This window comes from Alternaria incomplexa (assembly GCF_024043165.1).
Source record: "Alternaria incomplexa strain BMP 0042 chromosome Unknown scaffold_18, whole genome shotgun sequence".
Lineage (NCBI taxonomy): Eukaryota > Fungi > Ascomycota > Dothideomycetes > Pleosporales > Pleosporaceae > Alternaria > Alternaria incomplexa.
Window position 1 is genome coordinate 248,072 of NW_026249867.1, and position 18,960 is coordinate 267,031.

General features: G+C 52.1%; 8 protein-coding genes across 8 annotated transcripts; 2 read left to right on the forward strand and 6 right to left on the reverse strand.

Moving 5' to 3' along the window:
- Positions 1 to 328: 328 nt before the first annotated feature.
- Positions 329 to 1,394, reverse strand: J4E90_009940 (uncharacterized protein; the record flags this gene model as incomplete). Its single annotated transcript, XM_051439457.1, has 4 exons — positions 329 to 687; positions 733 to 853; positions 912 to 1,343; positions 1,392 to 1,394. The coding sequence occupies 4 exons, from the start codon at positions 1,392 to 1,394 to the stop codon at positions 329 to 331; spliced, it is 915 nt and encodes a 304-aa protein (XP_051286674.1).
- A 3,489-nt stretch (positions 1,395 to 4,883) lies between these two features.
- On the reverse strand, positions 4,884 to 7,024 carry J4E90_009941 (uncharacterized protein; the record flags this gene model as incomplete). The annotated part of the gene is made up of 5 exons (XM_051439458.1): positions 4,884 to 5,710; positions 5,759 to 5,824; positions 5,880 to 6,191; positions 6,246 to 6,444; positions 6,662 to 7,024. 5 exons carry the CDS (start codon positions 7,022 to 7,024, stop codon positions 4,884 to 4,886), a joined length of 1,767 nt encoding a protein of 588 aa, XP_051286675.1.
- Positions 7,025 to 8,157: 1,133 nt separating this feature from the next.
- Positions 8,158 to 11,553, forward strand: J4E90_009942 (uncharacterized protein; the record flags this gene model as incomplete). The annotated part of the gene is made up of 4 exons (XM_051439459.1): positions 8,158 to 10,327; positions 10,378 to 10,593; positions 10,642 to 10,938; positions 11,033 to 11,553. 4 exons carry the CDS (start codon positions 8,158 to 8,160, stop codon positions 11,551 to 11,553), a joined length of 3,204 nt encoding a protein of 1,067 aa, XP_051286676.1.
- Positions 11,554 to 11,906: 353 nt separating this feature from the next.
- On the reverse strand, positions 11,907 to 12,879 carry J4E90_009943 (uncharacterized protein; the record flags this gene model as incomplete). The annotated part of the gene is made up of 3 exons (XM_051439460.1): positions 11,907 to 12,158; positions 12,211 to 12,333; positions 12,382 to 12,879. 3 exons carry the CDS (start codon positions 12,877 to 12,879, stop codon positions 11,907 to 11,909), a joined length of 873 nt encoding a protein of 290 aa, XP_051286677.1.
- A 575-nt stretch (positions 12,880 to 13,454) lies between these two features.
- On the forward strand, positions 13,455 to 14,390 carry J4E90_009944 (uncharacterized protein; the record flags this gene model as incomplete). Its single annotated transcript, XM_051439461.1, has 1 exon — positions 13,455 to 14,390. One exon carries the CDS (start codon positions 13,455 to 13,457, stop codon positions 14,388 to 14,390), a length of 936 nt encoding a protein of 311 aa, XP_051286678.1.
- Positions 14,391 to 15,172: 782 nt separating this feature from the next.
- Positions 15,173 to 16,120, reverse strand: J4E90_009945 (uncharacterized protein; the record flags this gene model as incomplete). The annotated part of the gene is made up of 1 exon (XM_051439462.1): positions 15,173 to 16,120. The coding sequence occupies one exon, from the start codon at positions 16,118 to 16,120 to the stop codon at positions 15,173 to 15,175; it is 948 nt and encodes a 315-aa protein (XP_051286679.1).
- A 1,019-nt stretch (positions 16,121 to 17,139) lies between these two features.
- Positions 17,140 to 17,884, reverse strand: J4E90_009946 (uncharacterized protein; the record flags this gene model as incomplete). Its single annotated transcript, XM_051439463.1, has 4 exons — positions 17,140 to 17,403; positions 17,455 to 17,670; positions 17,721 to 17,798; positions 17,849 to 17,884. The coding sequence occupies 4 exons, from the start codon at positions 17,882 to 17,884 to the stop codon at positions 17,140 to 17,142; spliced, it is 594 nt and encodes a 197-aa protein (XP_051286680.1).
- A 444-nt stretch (positions 17,885 to 18,328) lies between these two features.
- J4E90_009947 (uncharacterized protein) lies at positions 18,329 to 18,858 on the reverse strand (the record flags this gene model as incomplete). The annotated part of the gene is made up of 3 exons (XM_051439464.1): positions 18,329 to 18,451; positions 18,502 to 18,761; positions 18,810 to 18,858. 3 exons carry the CDS (start codon positions 18,856 to 18,858, stop codon positions 18,329 to 18,331), a joined length of 432 nt encoding a protein of 143 aa, XP_051286681.1.
- Positions 18,859 to 18,960: the final 102 nt, after the last annotated feature.

The following is an 18,960-nucleotide window of genomic DNA, read 5'->3' on the forward strand; positions in this document are numbered from 1 at the left end:
TGGGTGAGATAGCGATGGCGACTGTTGCACCTTGGTGTTGACGCCCGTGACGGCGTGGAAGCTTCCGAAGCTGGCCATTGTCGGATTAAGGTTACGCCGGGCCACTAGCGCAAACGCGTTGGAGGAAGGAGCGCCTGAGCCCGAACACTGCAACGCGTGACTCTCTTTCACGTAACTACGAGTTATGTACTTTTATCAGTCACATTCCACTATCCCAATCTCGCCTTATATAGATGAGGCATCATTTAATTACCATCACGCTATTCTCACACTATACGAGACAAAGATAGGGCCGCCATATCCAGCCCCGAACCCTAACCGCAATCTCTCACCGCGCGATTACGGGCGCGCTTACCTGCCTTAGTCGCGCGAGCTCGAGAAGTATCGACAACGACTTGGTCGTCGTGCCATAGTTGATCTGCACACTCTGCTCCTCGGCCACGTTGTCCTGGATTCTCAGACTGCTCAAATGCTTGTATATATCTGTATCCAGCGGAGCATTGACCTGAACAGCGTAACCACGAGATGCATTGTTGATTACGATGCGTTCGGTCTTGACGGGAACTTCTCGTGGCGATGCTTCTGAGTCATCAACGAGCGTCTCGTCTTCGCTATCTTCGCCATCACCATGACCCGCCTTGTCGAGAGCCTTGAGATCAGCCAGAGTCAATGGGACAAAGCCGTCATCTAATATCGTTAGTCTGGATACATCATCGTCAGCCGAAAACTCACTTGATGGACGTCGGCCCTTGAGCAGTTGTGCAATTTTCAGGCCCTTGCAATCCTGGACAAGCTCCCGGAAGGACTCGTCGATCCGCTGTATAGCTTCCGCATTTGCTACAGCTTGTTTCCCCTACATGCGTCACATAATCAGTCAATGTCTCACACGATTCGAGGCTCGAAGTTCTTACCATGGTGCGGACTACTCCTACGTGGGCGACTTGAATGGACAGCACGAGCACAGCCTTCACTTGGACAAGCTCGCCCATGATGGCGCTCAGCTTCTTCTCGTCTGCTGAGCCGTCCACCAGCTGGCGCGCAAACTGGATCATCTTACTTGTGGTTGACGGAACCAAAGTCTTGATCAAGGCAGCCAGCCTCTCCGACACGTCTTGTAGTCGAACCAGCTCCGCAGCAACAGTGGGTGTCTTCAGGTCCTGCTCATCGTAGATCATACCCATGATTGCCTTGATACTTTTGAGTTCGCTATAGTGTCGAGCCAGGACCTCAGGAAGACCTTTCTGACGAGCGTTCGCATCGCGGAGGCGTTTGAAGATTCGGAAGACTTGCTCTACGAGTTGAGTAGTAGCTTGGATTGCGGATACAACAGCCACCGCTTCAGCCTGTTACGACAATTAGCCTTGCCACCCATACAAACGAAGTGGACTTACCATAGTGTTCAAGGTATCGGTTGAAATTCCTTTGGAGAGATAAGAGCACAAGTACTAGGAGATTGCGCAGACAGCTCGAAGGGTGCGAGACAGCACTTAATGGCCAGCTGAACTTACCCAGAGCGTTATTGGGGCGCAGTGTCGATTGCGAGTTGACCGTAAGTACGGTTGGTCCGGTGACAGTTCGCAGCGTGCATGCAAGATAGCGACCAGTGATTCGCCCCCGCGAAGCGATCTGCAGCCATAAATGCACCCCAAAAGAACTCCAAGTTCGCACCGCCATTGGCGTCCAATGAGGATGGACATCTCTCTGAGAGAAGCGGTTGAAAGCTGACATTACTTGTGCATGATGCCACGTCGTCCTTGGACCCCGGACGGGAAGACGGTGGAGGTTGCGCCTAACTCCAATTGCCGCTTCTTGTCTCTTCGCTTGTCGGTTTAGCCAGACCTGACCGAGCCAGCGCCGAAGAGGAGATCGAACTGGCGATGCTTAACAACATAGAAGCGATATATGGCAAAGTCGTCTTTCTCTTCTTCCGGGTAGCAGGCGAGATTGACATAATCATTCGTGGGCGGAAGGTGGATCTGGTCTGAGCCAGCTTCTACCGTGAACGAAGAACTCCTGTATACTACGAGGCTCAGCCGACGCACGATCCTCTCCGCGATGTAATTATGTGGGAAATCGGGTCGAAACATGGCGAAGACTGGGTGCCGACTGTCATTCTTGCTAGGCTTGAGGATCAAGTTTTGTCCTTGATGGACAGACCGATCCGAAGCGCGTATCTAGTCGTCGTCAGCCGCCACCTTTCAAATGGTCACGCTGGGTGCTCTTACTGGGAGTTGTGCAGTGAACGTTGCGGACACCTTCGACGGAGCTGAACTCTTCAACACCTTGCGTACGTCCGTCATTGCTATGCATCTACTCGGTAATGCTGATTGGCTCACAGGGTGAACGATCTTCGGATCCCAGCCATACTGATAATTTACAACTAAAGTATTGCTTGGAATTGTCAGGAGCGTGCTCCGTCCATTGTAGCGGAGTTCGACTTACATGCTGAAATTGTAGACGTTGTCTGCCACGGTGCCATTGATTTGAAGAGCATTACCGCTGGCGATATTCCGGCTGACAGACGCTACTCCCGTCATGACTTGAACTTCCTTCGACGTACGATTAGCAGTAGACATTTGCGACATGTTCGACGGCGCCCACAATATTCGCTGGAGAACATCGGCTTTGAGGAAACTACCTATGGGGTTGACCACACTCGGATGCCTCAGACATACGATGAAGGAAGGCTGTGGAGCTGTGATTGGGACAAGCCTCTGGCCAGCCGAGCGGGGTACGAAAAAGCCTTGACCGGTGTGCTGCAGGCTGCATACGGCTGCCTCAAGGTTGCTGGATGATGTTCTCACAGCCCTGTATCGACGTGCAGTTCCGGTCAACTCGCAACGGCAAAGCGTATTTTCAAGCGAATCATGACCCTGGATACCGATGAAACGATAAGCGCTTCTTGGTTCCTGTGCGAATCTTCGGCCTGCGCGCCCATCATCTTCTGCCTTGCCGCGAGACTCGTGCTACACGCAGTGCGCTTCGCAGGATCATCAATTCCTTACCTCCTCACGCCACGGCAACCATGAGCAACAATGGACGATTGCACCTTAGCTAGCGCTGCTTCCCGCAGCGTCCCAAACTCCGTCCGTGCGACATCAGTAAGCCCCACCTAGATGCAGCCCGATCGCCTCGACTGCACATCATGGATCGCTATCGCATACGTGAATGTGTCGCACAGCTGGTCGACCATAGCCCAGAGCAGGCCGTAGAGATCCTTACTAGGTGCTGTGAAGAACGGGAAAGAACCCTCCAGGAAGTGTTCTCGTCCCTAATACAATCAAGACCAAAGCACAACGAGTCTTCCTTACCTGTCGGGAACAACATCAATGTCACATTCCCACCACGTGTTCCGCCCTCTTCACATGGATCGCAACACACTGGAACTCCGCCTCCCCGCCAGGGGCCGCCACGCCGCTTTCCCTCGACATCATATCCGATAAGCCCTCCTGCTACAGCATCATCAGTAACATCTCACTCTACCAGGGACGAAAACAGCTCGGGAGAGTACATCCTGCTTCCTACTCTCGTCGGCACCAAGGTCGTAGACCACAAGGTCCGAATGAGACCGGCCTTGATCAAGCACAGCGTGATACGCGGTGACGTTGTTGGCAGACGACAACTCGAAGACTCTTTCAATATAAGTCAGGCCGGTTTAACCCACGTGGAAGTGCCACATCGCGTAACCGGAGAACTTCGACTGGTACCAGTCTCATGCGCCATTGAGCTTACATGGCGCCAACCTCATTCCAATTCCACACACGAAACTTTGTTTTACGTGGTACCAAAAGAAACGCTTGACATAGACATCCTTCTTGGCTACGACGATTCGGGTCAAGAGATTGCAGGTGTGTATACAGTGTAGCGATAAGTGGATTATGCGCTTTGGCTGACTAGATGCGCGCTTCTGCCAGAATACACACCTACTATTGTCCCTCAGTCCCCAGCTCGGCAACCTTCAACTTTCCAGAATTACAAGCAGGAACTCCGCCCCCTTGCCCCGACACCACCTCCAGCATCTTTTCATCGTTCGGCAGTAACCTATGACGGCGCAAGTTCCATCCACCGTCATGACGACCGATACGACCCACATCAGGTGGGAGAGCCACCTATCTCCCGGCAGCAGTCTTACGCAAGAAATATGGAGGGCCAACAGTCTTCACCAGCGCCTACGGTCATGGATACGCATATCGAACATCCACATCCGCTTCGACCTAATTTTGGCCCTGGCGCGCCGGCTCGTGATGCTGATCCTAAAAAGGCTACTGATAGGATCAGATTGAGTGTTATATGGGACGCGACGACTCTGAATGTATGGCTAGATCTCAAAGAGTACGGCGAAGACTTCTACCAAGCCTTCCAGCAACAGGCTGCAAAACAGCGCAAGGACATACTCGATCGAACCACTATGAGAATTCAACTAAAGAAAGACAAAACCCTACCATATGAGGAAGCCTATCCGCTCTCTCTTGATGAGGACGAGTTGGAAGCAGATTGGGAAACGACCTGCGAATGGTTGAACGCGAACAAGAGAGACAAGATGCCGCATATCTATGGGGTAGTTGAGACAGATGGAGGGTGAAGGATAAGTCTTTACCCGGCTTCTCAATCTGTAAAGCCATACGCATTATCACACCGACATCGAGCGCTGCTTGGACAGACGAGCGCTTCCGAGGAAGTTGTCGAGGTGCTACCGCTCCCGATGTATGCGACGGGGCAGTGTGCGTCCACATGCAACACGGTTATGAGTGTTAAGGTCAGTGTAGCCTGCAAATTTAAGAAGAGATCAGTAAGAATTAACGAGGAACAGTGGGAGTAAATGAGGCTCACGGCACGAAAAGAGGTTGCGATTGACATCGCCCAGAACTACACAAATTGCCTACTTACGCAAACCTCTCAAACCCGTCCAGAGAACTATCTATATATTCGGGCACATCAAGTACAGCCAGTGATTTCGGAGGAGGCGAGAAGCGCCTCGACCATGAGGAAGCTGTCAGAAGCACCCTTAGAACACCACCAGATGTTTCTTCATCTGGCTTGTTGAACGATTTGCCCAGCTTCCTTATGCTCTTAACGAAGTCATCCATTTCGTCCTCCCACTTTGAATCATAATACTCGATACCGTCGATCAGGATAAACATGGCGCTATAGTCCTTCCGCAGATCTCGTAGAAGATGCGCGAGCGCGTCCGTGTACGTCTCGAGGTCAAGCTCTTTCATCTGCGCCTTTTCGTCGTGTCCAAGAAATGACAGTAAAGGCCGCCCTCTCTCGCCAGTATGCCCATCTTTATCGCACATCGCGAGCAGTTGGACGAATAATGCTCTTGCCATGATCGCTGGTCCGGAGCTTACGGTGCTTCGTCCACAGAAGAAGGGAAGGACCAGCGTGCGCGGCGCCTGTTCCAGCTTCTCGTAAAGGAGTGATATGAGGAAGCTCAGCGGCGATGTTGGCTCGAATGCGCCGTGGCCCTGGACGCACAGTATCTGAGATTTGTCTGGCCCTCCCAACCAGTCTCGGAACTCGGTGGTGTTGCCCACCCAACCGGCGCGGTTTTGGAATTTGGTTGAGCTGTTCAATCCATGCTTGCGCACCATAGGGACTTCTGATACATGTGTATGCTTGGCCGGCTTTAGTCGCAATTCTTCCATAAATTGCTGCGGGGTGGTAGCTGCTTTGGCAACTTGCTCTTCAAGCTCCATTATCCTTTGTTCTAAGCGCGAGTCAGCATGTGGCCTGCAGTAGAAGACTTCTGACTTACGCTGACTTGCGGCGTTCAGTTCTTGCTGTCTCAAGACTTCAGCATAGCGCAATTTCTCGTCATGCCCTTTCAAAAGTCAGTGTCAAGAAACAGGGACTCAAAGCTTAGACCGAGGGCTTACATTTGGCATTTTTCACCACGTCGTCTAAAGTTTCCATAAGTGCATTCATCCCTTCCCCATATGTCTTCATTGTGTCTTTGTACTCCGCCCGAAACTCAGTCAGACTTCCATCAATGCCGTGCATTGTTGAATTAGTTTCAAAGTTTTGGGCATTGGTCTGGAGTACTGTAGAGAGTGTAGCGCGTTGAACCCAGGCCGAATATAATTGAGTCTCCTCCAGGAAGCGAGTTTTGGACTGGCGAATACGTTTGAGGCATTCATCGATCGCCTTTGAGTAGTTACTGTTCTTCGAGATACTGTCCCTGGTGTGTTCTATAACGTCAGTACTGAGTTTAGACGCAGTCGTCAATTGCGTGGTCTACTCACTCCAGGAAGACTGTGTATACCATCTAATAATTTCCTCCAGGGCCAGAAGGAGATTGATATAGATGTCGTTCACACACAACTGTATGGTGTTACGTCCGGGATAGAGTGTCTGGTATTGTTCGCACTGATTGACAATTTCGGGCACTTCCTTCAACAGTTCCGCCATCTTCTCGCGGATTTCGGCATGTTGCGTCATGGCCTGTCGTGGTGTTAGCTCCTGACTTGTGGTGTACCTAAGTAATTGGCTGGAAGTCACGAACCGTCAAAATCAATGTTAGCCCTCCACAAAGGGTTTTATATTCCCCATCAGGCAGCAGGCCGACAAAAGACTGTATAGACGTCGCGTTATCTCCAACGCGTCGGAATGCGCGGCGTATGTGTCCCCATGTCGTATCATCCTGATGGGAGTTCTTTACCACCAGGTCTATGTGCTCAGTGATCTCTTCCCAGTCGTGATAGGAATTCAAGTCAAAATTCGCTATCGCCTCGTTTTTGGATTTCTTCTTCGATTTCAGAGCTGCGAGGGCGTGGGCGAAGCTCTCCTTCGTTGCAACTACTCTCAGTTTGCTCTCCCGTAATGCTTCTTCTTCGTGGTCGAGCACCGCCCCACCAAAAGCGAACGGAGCAGCTACGAACTTTTGAGAGCTCGGATCGAAATTGCATGGCAGCTCGCCTTCGGCATTGCGGAATCCTGCATCTCGATTTTCGATGAAGTCGACTGATATGGGCTGCATGGAAGGCGCGGGGAACCCGCCGTCGGCCCGTTGGTGGGGCGGCATGGTGCCTGCGCAGAATTGGCTGCGTAGAATCGCACTACTTATGGTCGCCGGCAGCGCAAACGAACCGCCTATACTTCATGCCATGAACTTGGGCGCGTACTTCAACGCCCCCGAAGTGGGCGCCGGCAGATACCTGAGTTTTTCGACGTGGCTGAAGGCCCCAAGGCTGACATGCGCACTTTGCCAATGAGGTCCGCGGGTACTACACCCACAATCTGGCGGTTCGCATCTGGCGTCCAATTCCGGCGACTGCATTCAGCTGCCAATATCGACGCGGGATCCTTTTGGGGGCCATGTAGCTGCCTGCGTTTTCGTTACTGCAAGCTACCCACAGGTGCCGCCACCGCCCTTGTTCCACGCATCCGATCATGGAACAGCTCGTAGGTAAAACAAGATTGCTTACCCGCCAGCATGCTGGAGCACGGCATTCTGACATGGCGTTTAGATAGGCTTATTACCATGCCACTCAGACGCAGTCTCATTCCGCGTCTTCTCCAATCACACCAAATCGCCCCCAATGGCCGAGGATTAAGGGCTTGCCGACGCATGCTCTATAGACGTCACTCTCACGTCTTCTAGACCTTTTACAACTGTAGCTGGAAACGAACGATTGGTGCAACAATCAGAGGTGGTCGGGGATTGAACTAAAAAGGGAGGTATCACTCGCTTCACCGGTTATTAGACTGAGCTTTGCGATGTTAATGCACGCAGCGACTGCAAGGCGTCATCTGGACTTCGGGTTCTGCTCTCTCTGTACGATGGTGCAGGATAAGGCATTACCAGATAAGCCATCTTACTAACTGGTCCGAACATGAGTTAACCCCACATTGGTGAACACCTCTCACTCGTGCCCTCTACACGCTGTCTGATTCATCGTCGACGTTTTGTATGCGGCGCTTGGACAAAGTTCGCTCAACAACTCAGGTCAGATTCATGCGCCACAAGGTAGGTCTTATTTCGGCGCATCTACTCGAAGTATCGTCATAACATAAACATCAAGAATAACAGAGATTTTCTAACATTCGATCAATCCAGATCGTTTCGTATCATTGATAGATTTGGAAGAGAGGTCGACGCTGTAATGACTGGCTCTGACGACTCAGGAGTGGTACTCTCCGCGAGTGATGAACAAAATGAACCGAGTACGTCGCACATCTCCTTCTGCTTTGTCAGTTGCTGAATACACGTCAGGTGAGATTAGCGAGTCCGAAAAGGTCCCTACGATGACTTCAGACGATGTAGTCGAGTCTCGCAGCGATGCGACACCTACTAAGCTCGACGAGAGCTCAGCAGCACCGGCGCCAGAGATGAAGGACGACAAGTCGCAATCGGAGGATGCCAGCGTTGCAGAAGCATCCCCTGACGACAAAGGCAAGGCTTCCATCAAATCTGAACATAACGACAACGATGTTTCAGACGCCGACAAAGAAGACCTCAGTGACGGTACGGATGTCGATGAGTATCTGGAAAGATACAGATCAAAGTACGACAACATGACTGCGCGTATCAAATTAGCACCGAAACGCGTAAAGCAGACTCACCAGTATACGTCAATCTTGGAAGAAAGACTTTCACTCCTGGAGGATAGAGCCATGGCTTTTGACAAGAAACTGCGCAGAATAGAAGACGGTAAAGACGAGCTTCCACCACCGCCTGATGAGGATGAAATTTATCTGAAGCCTGAGCTCCACTTTCTACTTTCGAAAGGGCTGAAGCCCCTACCTGGCGCACCAAAAGTAAACGAGACTCACGAAATCGACGTTTTCGTTGGGGAACCAGAAGTCCAGAAGGGTGAGAGGTTTCGACGACGAAAGACGCAGTCCACCGCCTTGGAAGACGATGGTGCTGATGAACAGGAAGTCGCATTTGATCCAGCCTCGGACCGCACACCTCAATCCATCGACGATAAAAGGCTTAAGGATGAAATCGGAAAGGCCAAGAACAAGCAATTTCCAAACCGAGTTCGTTTCAACGCCGAAGGGGTGGTGTATCTGTTCCGGAAGTACCTTGGCGGCAACAATGGCTCATTAGACGATATCGTGCTACGGCCTTTCAAGCCTCTACTTCAGAACAAGGAAGAGATACTGAATGTCATGTTTGAAGTGATTTCAGTGCTGACTAGAATCGTCAATCAACGCGGAAGGAAGGGTGCAGAATTGGCCGCAGATCCCAAGAGTTCCGAAGAAGCCAAAGATGTAGACGCTGGAGCTGAGACACAATGGCCTAATGTCATTCCCGCCTTGATAGACAAACCTGGGCCCATTGTGTTACAGGAGCTCAGGAATGCCCCTGATGCCATCACAACAGAAGATTGGGACATTGTTCTCAAAGAGCTCGATCTTTTCGACGAGCAAAACGGGTGCTCTGGGGAGAACATGAAAGGCTGGCCAAACCTGGCAGAGGTTGAAAGATCCTTTGGATGCTTCAAGAGCCTGCTGGATGATTACCTGATACCTGGCCACCTGGAATATCGAGAGCGTAAGGCCAAGAGAGTGCGGTTCTGTGATCTATGGCATGTGTTTCAAACTGGAGACCTCGTGGTTACCAAACGCTTAGCGAGCTTGGACGAGACCGAAACCCAGGATCGGCTAGGTATGAGGGTTCTCATGACAGCTGGTGGCCGAAGGGTAATCATGTCCAAACTCCCCGCCCCGGTCTTACCATCTTCTGTCAATCTATCAACCCCCAAGGACAGGATTGAACCCATAAATGGTGTCAACCCATTCTGCATCCATGCGTATTATCTGGACTTCAACGGCTCCAGAATGGTTCCTGTACGACGACGGATTGTGATTGCTCCATACAATGGCGAACGAAACATCTCGGATCTAGAGGTTGTTCCCATCGAATATGCGACTTCTGCATTAGATTCGCTCGAAAAACGAGGACAAAAGTTCGTCAAGGCTGTTACAGCCACCACGGCGCCTTATGTGGATTGCAAGGGTCTTGAGCTTCGCACTCGTGAGGAGCTCAACGACAGAGTCATCGTTGATATGAAGAGTTATTTTGGTACGAACCCTGGCGAGATTCCATCGTACCAGGAACCAGAAGAGCTTGACATATCCGAGACTAGCGATTGCCCGCATGGAACGGGCTGCAATTACGCGTGCCTTTCCTGCTACCACCGAACTACGATTGTGCATGATCAAATGACAGATCTTGCAGCCTATCAGGAATACATTGATGAGAAGCCCGTGTTCAATCCGCTGTCAGAGACGCCAAAAGCTGGTCTCATAGAGCCTTCGGATTTCAGCATTTGCCATTACCGTGTCTTTGCCTACAAGCTACGTTCGCGTGAGTGGGGTAGGTCTAGAACTCCATCAATGTGTCAAATTCGCGCTGATACTTAGCAGTGCATGTGAACGTCAAGCATCTTGAGCCACCGCAAGAGATCGACAGAAACAGAGGGTTCGAGAAGCTAGTCCTGTCGGAGGACCACAAACACATTCTCGAGTCTCAGGTCCGAGAGCACTTCCGTAAGAAAGGTTCACAAGCCGTTGGGGGAAGTTCGGAGAATGACATGGACTTGGTTCGAGGCAAAGGACAAGGCCTCATCATCCTTCTTCACGGTAAGCACCCTCTCGTAAATGTTGAAATATGTGACTTACCATACTTAGGGGCTCCCGGAGTTGGCAAGACTGCCACTGCCGAATGCATTGCTGATCTGATGGAGAAGCCGCTCTATCCTATCACATGCGGCGACCTCGGAAGCTCGGCAGAGGACGTCGAGAAGAATTTGAAGAAGCACTTCACGCTGGCTAGCCGCTGGGATTGCGTGATGCTGCTAGACGAAGCCGATGTCTTCCTCGCCAAAAGGAAACTTGAAGATCTCCAGCGCAACAGTATTGTATCGGTATTCCTCCGTATGCTGGAGTACTACAAGGGTCTACTCTTCCTGACTACCAATCGCGTCGGTACTTTTGATGAGGCTTTTACATCCCGAGTGCATATCTCCCTGTTTTGTAAGTGATAGCAGCCTGTTTCAACAATCGCACTAACATATCCTAGACCCCAACTTCGACAAAGAGACCACGCTTAAAGTGTGGAAGACTTTCATCGACCAAACCAAGTTTGTGCTCGAAAGTAGTGGTCGTACCAATGTGACCGTGGATGCGGAAGGTATCGAGAAGTTTGCCAAGAAGCACTGGAAAGAAAACAAGCAGGCTCGCTGGAATGGGCGACAAATCCGCAACGCTTTCCACACTGCAGTCGCTATGGCCGAGTTCGGTGCACGAAGTCGAAATGCTAGCGAAGACTATGACGACGGCAAAGACGTGAAGATAAGCGTTGGTAGAACGGAGTTCGAAAAGATTGCCAATACCGCTAAAGAGTTTGGTGTTTACATGACCGAGACAATGGGGGATCCTGACTTCGTAGCATCGAGAGATGGATTGAGGAAACAGCAGAGGGAGCCGAAAGAGAAGACGAAAAAGAAGAAGAAGAAGAAACAGTCCAAGTCAAAGAAGCAAAGCGAATCGAGCTCTTCAGAGAGCGAGAGTGAGGACGAGGAAGAGTCTGACAGTGATTAAGAGGCTGGAAAGGAGGTACGCAAGTGGACACTCTTTTATAGTGCGGTTTCCTTAATAAATCGGTGGTCTTTGCAACATCTCTTATCTCCAATGAGCCAACTGCATGTTGCCCAGCGTATGGCATAGCGCGGCAGTGTCCGTCAAAGGAGGACGGCGTGCAGCCTTTAAGCTTCGGGGCTCGCGTGCCTGGTCTGAGCGCCTCACGTCATCCCTCTCACTTGCCGAGGCATCGCGTCGCTCGCGCACCTCAACTTCATTAATCTCTTTGCACAACCACGCACCACACCACAGACCCAGTTTGAACGATGTTCAGAATGCATTAGATTATGCCATTATCCCGACGCTATATACGCCTACGCAGAGCTAGTAGCTGAGGCGACAGGCAGGCTAACCGGCATGGGAGTGCCGGAAGCCGAAGCTGTTGACGATGAGCCGCCGCCACTGCCACCACCACCGTTCTTCTTCTGGACGACCGCGGATACGACTTGACCAGCGGTGTTGGTCACGATGTCGACGAGCGCGTTGAGAGGCTCGTAGTTGAAGGTCTTCTGTGTCATTCCCTGGCCAACTTGCTTTGCGCTTCCAGCGACTTCGGTCATGTTGAGCTGTGCATTGGGTTAGTGGTTGTGAACCACTTTGTTATAAGGGTATGCTTACCTTGAAGTTTCCGACAATCTGCTGAAGGGCGTCTCCGCCGCTTCCCACGACCTCTTGGACGATGTTGCCGAGGTTGTCGACTAAGAAGTTGAGCGTCTTTCCGTTTTGCGTGATCGATCCGAGCTATATGCTGTTAGTTGTTTTCTGACATCGAGCCATTCGGATACTTACAAGGCCATCAACTGCACCGATCACTTCCCCGACCAAGTTGGTGACGTTTCCGATCAAGCCGATCAAGAGAGGGTTCAGGTCCAAAGAGTCGAAGACGCGCTCAACGATAGAGACCAGGTTGCCCAATCGTACAATTAACTCGAGTTCAACATCTACATCAGCAATAGTGATGTTGACCTTCTCCACGGCGACCTGGACACCAGCATTGATCTGAACGAGACCGGCGACCTTGGCGTTGAGGTTAAGATCTGCCTGAAGCTTCTCGACACCTAGTTCAATCCTTCCAACGTGCAGTTCAGGGACGCGGAGAAGCACATCTGGGGGCGAAGATCCAGTTGGCGCAACCTCTGGCGGTCTCGTAGTAGTTCCGTTGCCTTGCGGTGGGGTGCTGCTTGTAGGTGCCGGGGTTGAAGGAACGCCAGATGACGACTGCGCAGAAATGAGTGTAGCGAAAGTAAGAAAAATGCTGATGAGCAGTAGGCGGATAGAGAACGACATGTTGGCGTGAGCGGCGACGACAGCAACAACAACGGCAATAGTAACGAGCGAGACAGCCGTACAAGTATCAGCAAACCACGACCCACGTACCGGTTATAGCGAAGGAATCCCGTTGCAAATCAGCGGGCACGGCAATCATGCACATGGAGTATTGCAAGGATTCCCATAATGGTAATCTCGGGTAAAGCCCCCTATGCAGCCGCGCAGGGGTTCCTACAAGGCTGGATCGCACCATCTGGAGCAGTGCTAAGGCATGAACATGTAGAAATCCTGATTCCGCATACGAACTGCCGGTTTTCTGGATTTTCTATCGAATCGCAGGTGTGGGAATGGATCTCCTTAATTTCCGTTTTTCTTGCTAGCGTAGGTGGATGACGGGTAATGGAAGATGGTGCTATGCACATGATCCTTGCAGGCAACTCACTACTACTCCACCCGATGGTAGTGTTAACCGTTGTGCCCGCCCGTCTTTCTTGTCGATTGACGACATCCATTGAGTTGTTGCTTCCTGTCCCTCGCTCTTTGTTTAGCAGCACGTCGACTCCCGACCAGTCTCTCTTTCAGCACCAGTCAAGATGTTGTCGATACTACCTACCATCACACTCCTTTCGTTGCCGTTCCTCGCTGTCTGCCAATCTGCTTCCGATGGCTACAGTGGCTACAAGCTCGATGTGCGAGACGACGGTGACCCATCCGCTGTTCTCTACGAAACAGAAAACACATCCTCATCCAACATCTCCGCCTTGAGCCCCGTCCCAGACGTTCTCCTCAACGCCTCCGTTCACGTCGGCGAGATCTTCATCGGTGTCGACAACCTGACCGCAAAGATCAACCTCGACGCCCAGGTCCTCCAGTTGCTGCAGTTCAACGCCGGAGTCGACCTATCCATCGACAAAGTCACCCTCCTAATTCAAAACGTCACAGCAAAAGTCTACCTCGAAGCCCGTCTGGGTAATCTCGTCAACATGGTCAGCGACGTCCTCGACAGCATCGATCTGAACCCCGTGATCGCCGAGCTAGGAAACGGTCTTGGCTCCATCATCAACGACACTGCTGGTCTCGTTGGCGACGTTGCCGGTGGCCTTACTGGAGGCGGTAATGATACCTCTGCTCAAGCCAAAGCCAAACGCGACCTCGACTTCCACCAATGGGACCTCCGCAACAACATCCTCTACTCCATCAACAACTTCGAAGGCAACACCAACAAACGCCGTGTCCTCGCTCAAAATGGCGATATCGTAGAGCAAGTCCTCGATAACTCTGGTACGATCTCTGCAACCAATGTTGTGGGTGATTACCTCAAGAACATGCGGTTCAACGGGTTCAACGAGAGCGTGACGTACAAGGGCGAGGAGGTCTGGGAAGAAGAATATGTGTACGAGCCTTTTATGGGTCTCTACTCTATTTCTGGTGTGTTCAAGAGCAAGAGTAATGGCGAGGTCGTTGGCACGCAACTTCTGGCTGAGGCTAGAGGGGGCGGAAGCGCGAGTATTGGGAATGAGAAGGCGTAGGTCTTTTGATACCCACCTGCACAATTACTGAGAGTATTTTGCGAATGGAATGTAATGTCTGAACTCTTGTGCTGTTGTACTCTCCATGCATGCCCGTCTGATGACTCTCCCACATCCATCCATCCCGATCACGTCTTTGCTTTTCCTAAGCATGCACGCCTTTCTCATCTCGCTCTGCATACATAAACCAAAACGGATTCAACTGCGTACTAGCACCAGCCACCGCCAAGCATTTGTTCACGCAACGGTTAAATTCCCATGAACAATCGCGTGGTCCGTTTCATGTAGACGTCCGTGCGAGCACACGATGCTCAGGAACCGAGATTTGACATGTATCATGCAGTCGGATATGCCATGAATAGGCCTGTGGGCCTAACGGTCGAGATCTGGGATCTGGGCTTTTGGATCGACGATGATGTCACGGGGGACAGGAGTCACGGATTAATGCGATCTTATTCCGTGAAATATGGCGGGGTGCAAGCATGGAGGATAATGATTGCGATGCAGTGTTTAGTGCAGTATGAACGGTTTGCTTCGGCCAAAGCGATGGATGACGAGAAAGGTAAGAGATGAGGGACGGATGGGACGGGAGAAGCGCGCAAAGGTTGGAACTTCATAAAGTGCTTCATTGTTGCCTGCGTTCATTCGTCGTTAAAACGCACCTAACGCCATGCCATGCTGTTGCTGTGAGATGAGATGAGAGTTTTCCGTACCGACCCCTAACGCCACATAATGCTCAAGACGATTTGTTTCCAACTCTTCGTGCAGCACCCTGATCCTCCCTACCCCTCGAGCCTACCCATCATATTCTTCCTAACCTTAGTGTTGACCACCCCTCCCACTCCAAACGCCGGCACAATCCTACAAATCCTCGCCGCAGCACTCTTCGCCCAATCCCTCAGCACGCGCCCCGCCCTGCCATCCACACCACCAACCCTAGCCTCAGGCCTGTTGTACAAATCCAACCCGAGTAAATGCAAGGGCGTGCTCACAAGCTGCACAGCAGCAGGCGTAACAAATTGCGCAACACTCAGCGCACCAACATATTTCTTGACCTCCGTGCCCATGCGCTCGTCTACCTTGGGCGCAAGCAGCGGTGGCAAGTTGAACGAAGCGAAAATAGTAAGGCAGTCGCGGACGGTGAAGAGCGCGAATGTAGGCAGAGGAACAGGTCGTGGCGACGACCCCGGCGCAGCGAAGAGCCGGGTGAACTGATTGTCTTTATACAGACACAGTGCCAAATTTGTTGTGCTTGTAGCGAGGAACTTGCTTGTACCGCTCGTTTGCTCTTGTAAACCTTGCGTGGGCTTAACCGTCGCGGACGCCGTGTCGATGCTGTTGGCGGTAAAGTATGTACCGAAGTATAGACTGAAGATGAGGACGAAGGGTTTGCTGCCGAGGAAGCGGTGCGGTTTCGCGAGGAGTTCGATTGCGCTCTTTTTCAGACTCTCGCCGAGACTGTTACGCCCGCTGGCATTTTCGATGATGCCTTTGTCGATCATGGTTATGATGGGTGCGACGAGTATGCCTGCGGAGCCGGCGGAGAGGGCGTCGACGCCGATGCGTAGACCGAGTTTGGACGTGTTCCATTCGTGGGATGTTTCGTTCGAGGTGCTGGGTTTGCGCATCGTGGGGAGCGGTAGGTTTGGCTTGGGGATCGCGATGGAGGGTGTTGCGACTTTGGGTACGGTTGTTTGGTCTCTGTGCTCGTTGGCTGTGTGCGGTTTCATACCGCTGGCTTGTTCTTCCCCCATTGCAGCTTCCTCCGGTGACTGATAAACTCTCTCTTTGTGTGCTGCATGGAATGCTTGAAGTTTTGACGGTGCGTTTTTCGCGGGCGCTTCACGCTTTACGACTCTTTCGACAGTTTGCCCGTTGTTTGGACCAGGGCGACAGAAGTGTCGTAAGTGTACAACATAGGACAGGCTGTTGTTGAGGGATTTGATACCAGCCGCTGACGAAGATATCGGAGTTTACCTGAAAGTTCGCCGGCGAACAAACACCGACGTCGGAGCAAGAGCCGCCGAACGGGTATCACGCGCATTGATTGGTGCACGTCATCGGGCCCTGCATCGTTCGTCGCTCATAGCCATGTTCACGATGGGTAGCATCGGCTGAGACATGTGGGTGTTTACTGCATGGCATGAGGAATTAAATGCAGGGTCCAGCGTGGGGAGCTGGCCACGACTGACGATCCGGGGTATGGTGGGTTGGGATACAACACTTGCTCTCTCGCTAGGTGCACAGTCTGAGTACGTGATGACGGAAAGTTCTTGAGGAACTGATAACTGAAGGGCAGAATTCATTTGTCAAAATTTATCGGACAAGTCATGGTAACTTCGTTTTTGCAACCAGGGCATGCCTACTCAACAAGCAACTCACGACTCATGCTGTTTCTGTCTCCCGGGTCGGTAGGCTATCGCGGCTGCGAGACGAGCAACTTAGCCGAAGCCAGTTTCCGAAGAATACCGATGTCGTAAGTATCTAGTTGATGGCGTCAACTAGCGACCGGTGATGTGTACTGGGAATGCGGAGATGGGGTGAGGAGTGGAGGCGGTGTGAGATAGCTGTAACAGAGCGACCAGGTGATGCGCATGCGAAGGTCGGTCTGACCCTTGACTAGTGTGGTAGTCATGAACATAGTATTCGCCTCGAAAGCTATCTTAGTCTTCTCAACAATTCGCTTGCATGTGATGCGCCTAAACTCCAATACACCCTAGGAATCCCGCAAGGGACTGTTGCTTGTATCTCAATTCCTCAGAGCACGCAGCCTCTCGGTAAATGCCTCTTCTTCTTGCTCAGTGGGCCCAACCTTCGTCTTTGCCGGTGTTGCTTCTTGGAGATCTTGTTGTAGATCCACGCCTGCCTTGTCTGCCGCCTGCGCCATCAGACGGTCTACGTCCTCTTGTGGTGTGCCGACTGCGGTGGCAGAGGAGGTGATATCCTGGTAAAGTTCGGTGGCGGAGTCTACGTTCTCGAACTGCTTTTCGAAATCGACCATGACGGAGGCAATCTAGGTGTTGTCAGCGCTGTCCTGATCCCAATAGCTGTGGATGTCGCATACCCTCTCAGGACTCATAGACTTCATAGCCACGTCTAGACTGCGGTTGACCTTCATCATGTTGCCTGTAATCTGTCGCATCGTGACGGCGGTTTGTACGCGGCCTGCGACGGCATCGACGCGCGAGGCGAGTTGTAGCAGGTTGAGCTTCTCATTCTGCTTGCGGATGGCGTTTCCGGCGTATATGCGGGCGATGTCGTTGTGGCCCTGCTTCATAGCCTGAGATGGTGTTACTACGCGTTCTTGCGCTGAAAAGACATGATACCAACCTTTTCCAGCTTGGTCTTCTCAGCCTGCTCCTCCTTGCCAGCTTTGAGCGCCTGCCTGTTCAGCGACTTGGCCGTGAACTGAGGGGGGTCAGCGTATGGTTAGTCAGCGCCAGCACACAGTGACTGACCTTGAGGTTAAAAAGCGCATTCTCGAGACCCGACATGGCGTATAGTTCGGAGGGTATGGTTTGTGGAGCTGTGCTATGGGTAGTGGTTCGGGAGATAGGCGGTAGTGGGCAGCGCTGTGGTGGGATGCGGCTACTGGCCACGCGGGGTGTGGGCCCAACCCCGACGTCATTGGCCGTGCAACACGGGCGCGCTTCTTGTTCTCGGCGCGCATTCACAAAGAAAAGAAGTGAGGAAATGGACTATGGTGGTTGTCGTTGTGACACGTTCGATTTCGTGTCGCAGCCTCATGGGCTTTCATCGCCTTTGAATAACGCCTAGAACTATGCTGAAAACATGGTGCATATGTGCCTGCCCGCACCCAGAATGCCTTTGATGTGTCCCTAATCTAAGCCAAACGCCTGCCTCGCGCCTTCGCAATGCCCACGTAACGCCGTGCAACTCGAGCCATTATTCGTACAAGTCGTCCATGAGAGAAAACATCACTGCGCGGGTGGCGCGTTGAACTTGCTCGTTGCGTTCTTGAATAGCTCTTCTTGCGCAGCGATGAGCTGCTCCTCGGTCATGCCGCTCTGCTCGATCTTGGTCTGCTTCTTTTCGCGATTCTGCCCCGCGTTAGCTGGTGGTCGCGTCACATGCGCCGTCGCAAACGTACCTGCTGCTGCTTCTTGTAGTCTTGCGCCACCTCGAGAATGGCTGGGACGTAGTCGCCAAAATCTAGCTCTTCCAGGGCAGCCTTGACATGTTCGCAGGCTATTGTCTTTTTCGCGTCCTTTTCGGCGATCTCGTTGGCTTCGGAGGAGATGAGGGTGATGAACTCAACGCAGCACTCGATTAGAAGGTCGCGCGAATCCTTTGCAAAGGTCATGCCAGGCTCGCTGGCCAGGATGTCTTGGACAATCTTTTGGACGGTCGCTGGCGCGTATTAGCATTTACGAGGGATGCGAGTCTAGAAATGCCGACCTTTGGGCAGCGACAAGTCGTCGTTGCCGCCGAATTCGCGGTCAGACATGGTGGGTGGATGCGCGGCAGCGTGTGGTGTTGGCTTTGAGCTTCGGTACTGCGCGCGGTTGCAGCCCTGCTAAGTAAGAAATGCAGAGAGGCCGGGGCACGG